At 33.6% G+C, this 1532-nt stretch overlaps 1 protein-coding gene across 1 annotated transcript in view; it reads left to right on the forward strand.

Annotated features, from left to right (window-relative positions):
- LOC107721468 (RNA polymerase I-specific transcription initiation factor RRN3-like) overlaps positions 1–1532 on the forward strand; it is a 10831-nt gene that overhangs the window by 2950 nt on the left and 6349 nt on the right. Inside the window, exon 2 of the mRNA XM_016529476.1 lies at positions 345–373. Within this exon, the coding sequence (XP_016384962.1) occupies positions 345–373 (29 nt within the window). The remainder of the gene's footprint in view (positions 1–344; positions 374–1532) is intronic.

Genomic DNA, 1532 nt, shown 5'->3' on the forward strand with positions numbered 1-1532 from the left:
CAGTGCCATGCTCGAATTTCCCGCGAAAACCTACCTGTACCACTCAAATTAGAAATCATTATTATAAGATAACCTTTGTGGATCGGGCTAAAGTAAGGCGATAGTTTTGAACACTGGCTGGTTATGTACTTGCTCAAATATTGAATTTGGATCATTTTTAACCAAAAAAAAAAAAAGTTACGGACTGCAGCTTTAACTATTTCACATCCCACATTAATTTATTATATAAAAAGAGTAATGTAAGAGAACATACTGCATTTACAATATAAGCAATATGCACTGTACAAACTATTATGTATTCAACACTCAGTTGTGTATAATACGTACATCTCTCTTTCATCAAGGGGCCCTTGGCCTTATGACGAAGATGAAAGTTGGTGTACTTTTTTATATCACCTGCTTGTTTTGTGATCTAATTTGTATTACTGACTATTGTTTTTGTTTGATTAATTTATACAGTCATATACCGGGATTTATGATCCACCCTGGTGATGGACCTTAGTTTGGATAGACTTGTTGGATAAACAAACATATATACTCTCATAAAACAGACTGTGATTTTTATCCCTCACAGCATTGTTGTTCATTTGGGTAAAATCCAGCATGGATACCCTGTGTTGCATACCCTGTCAAAAGTTTATTGACCAATATAGCAGCCGGCCAGACTAACTAATATGTCGTTTAGACTAATCTAATTGGCCATTTTGTTTAGATATTGTTAAATAAGCATGTGTTTTAACTCAATGTTGTATACAATACCATTTAAAAGTTTGGGGTTAGATTTTTTAAAAGAAATTATTCAGCAAGCACTCAATAAATTGATCCAATTTGACAGTAAAGACATTGATAATGTTACAAAGGTTTTCTTTTTCAAATAAATGCTGTTCTTTTGAAATTTCTATTCATCAAAAATACTGAAAAAATGTATCACGGTTTCCACAAAAATATTAAGGAGCACAATAGATGTTTTAAACATGTTTCCTAGCATCAAATCAGCATATTAAAATGATTTCTGAAGGATCATGTGACACTGAAGACTGGAGTAATGGCAGCCTTGCCACCACAGGAATAAATGTTTTATAACAGAAAATAATTATTCAAAATTATAATAATATTTCAGAATATTAAGGTTTTACCGTTTTGATTAAAGGGGTCATATGATGCGATTTAAATTTTTTCTTTCTCTTTGGAGTGTTACAAGCTCTTGGTGCATAAAGAAGATCTGTAAAGTTGCAAAGACTAAAGTCTCAAATCCAAAGAGATATTCTTTATAAAAGTTAAGAGTCAGCCACACCTACCTAAAACGGCTCATTCTAACACGCCCCCACATATCTACCTCACTATGTGGGAAGATTTGCATAACACCGCCCAAATGTTCACGCAAAGAAAGAAGGCATAACTTTTATTCTCGATGTAGTTTTGTTGTTTCCGCCGCCATGTCGTAAAGACGCTGTGTGCTTCGTTGTAAAAGCGAAACTACCGTATTGTCCCGAATATAAGACGATGTTTTTTTCTTGGAAATACATCTGAAA

Source organism: Sinocyclocheilus rhinocerous, unplaced genomic scaffold (genome assembly GCF_001515625.1).
Source record: "Sinocyclocheilus rhinocerous isolate Xijiao unplaced genomic scaffold, SAMN03320098_v1.1 scaffold481, whole genome shotgun sequence".
Lineage (NCBI taxonomy): Eukaryota > Metazoa > Chordata > Actinopteri > Cypriniformes > Cyprinidae > Sinocyclocheilus > Sinocyclocheilus rhinocerous.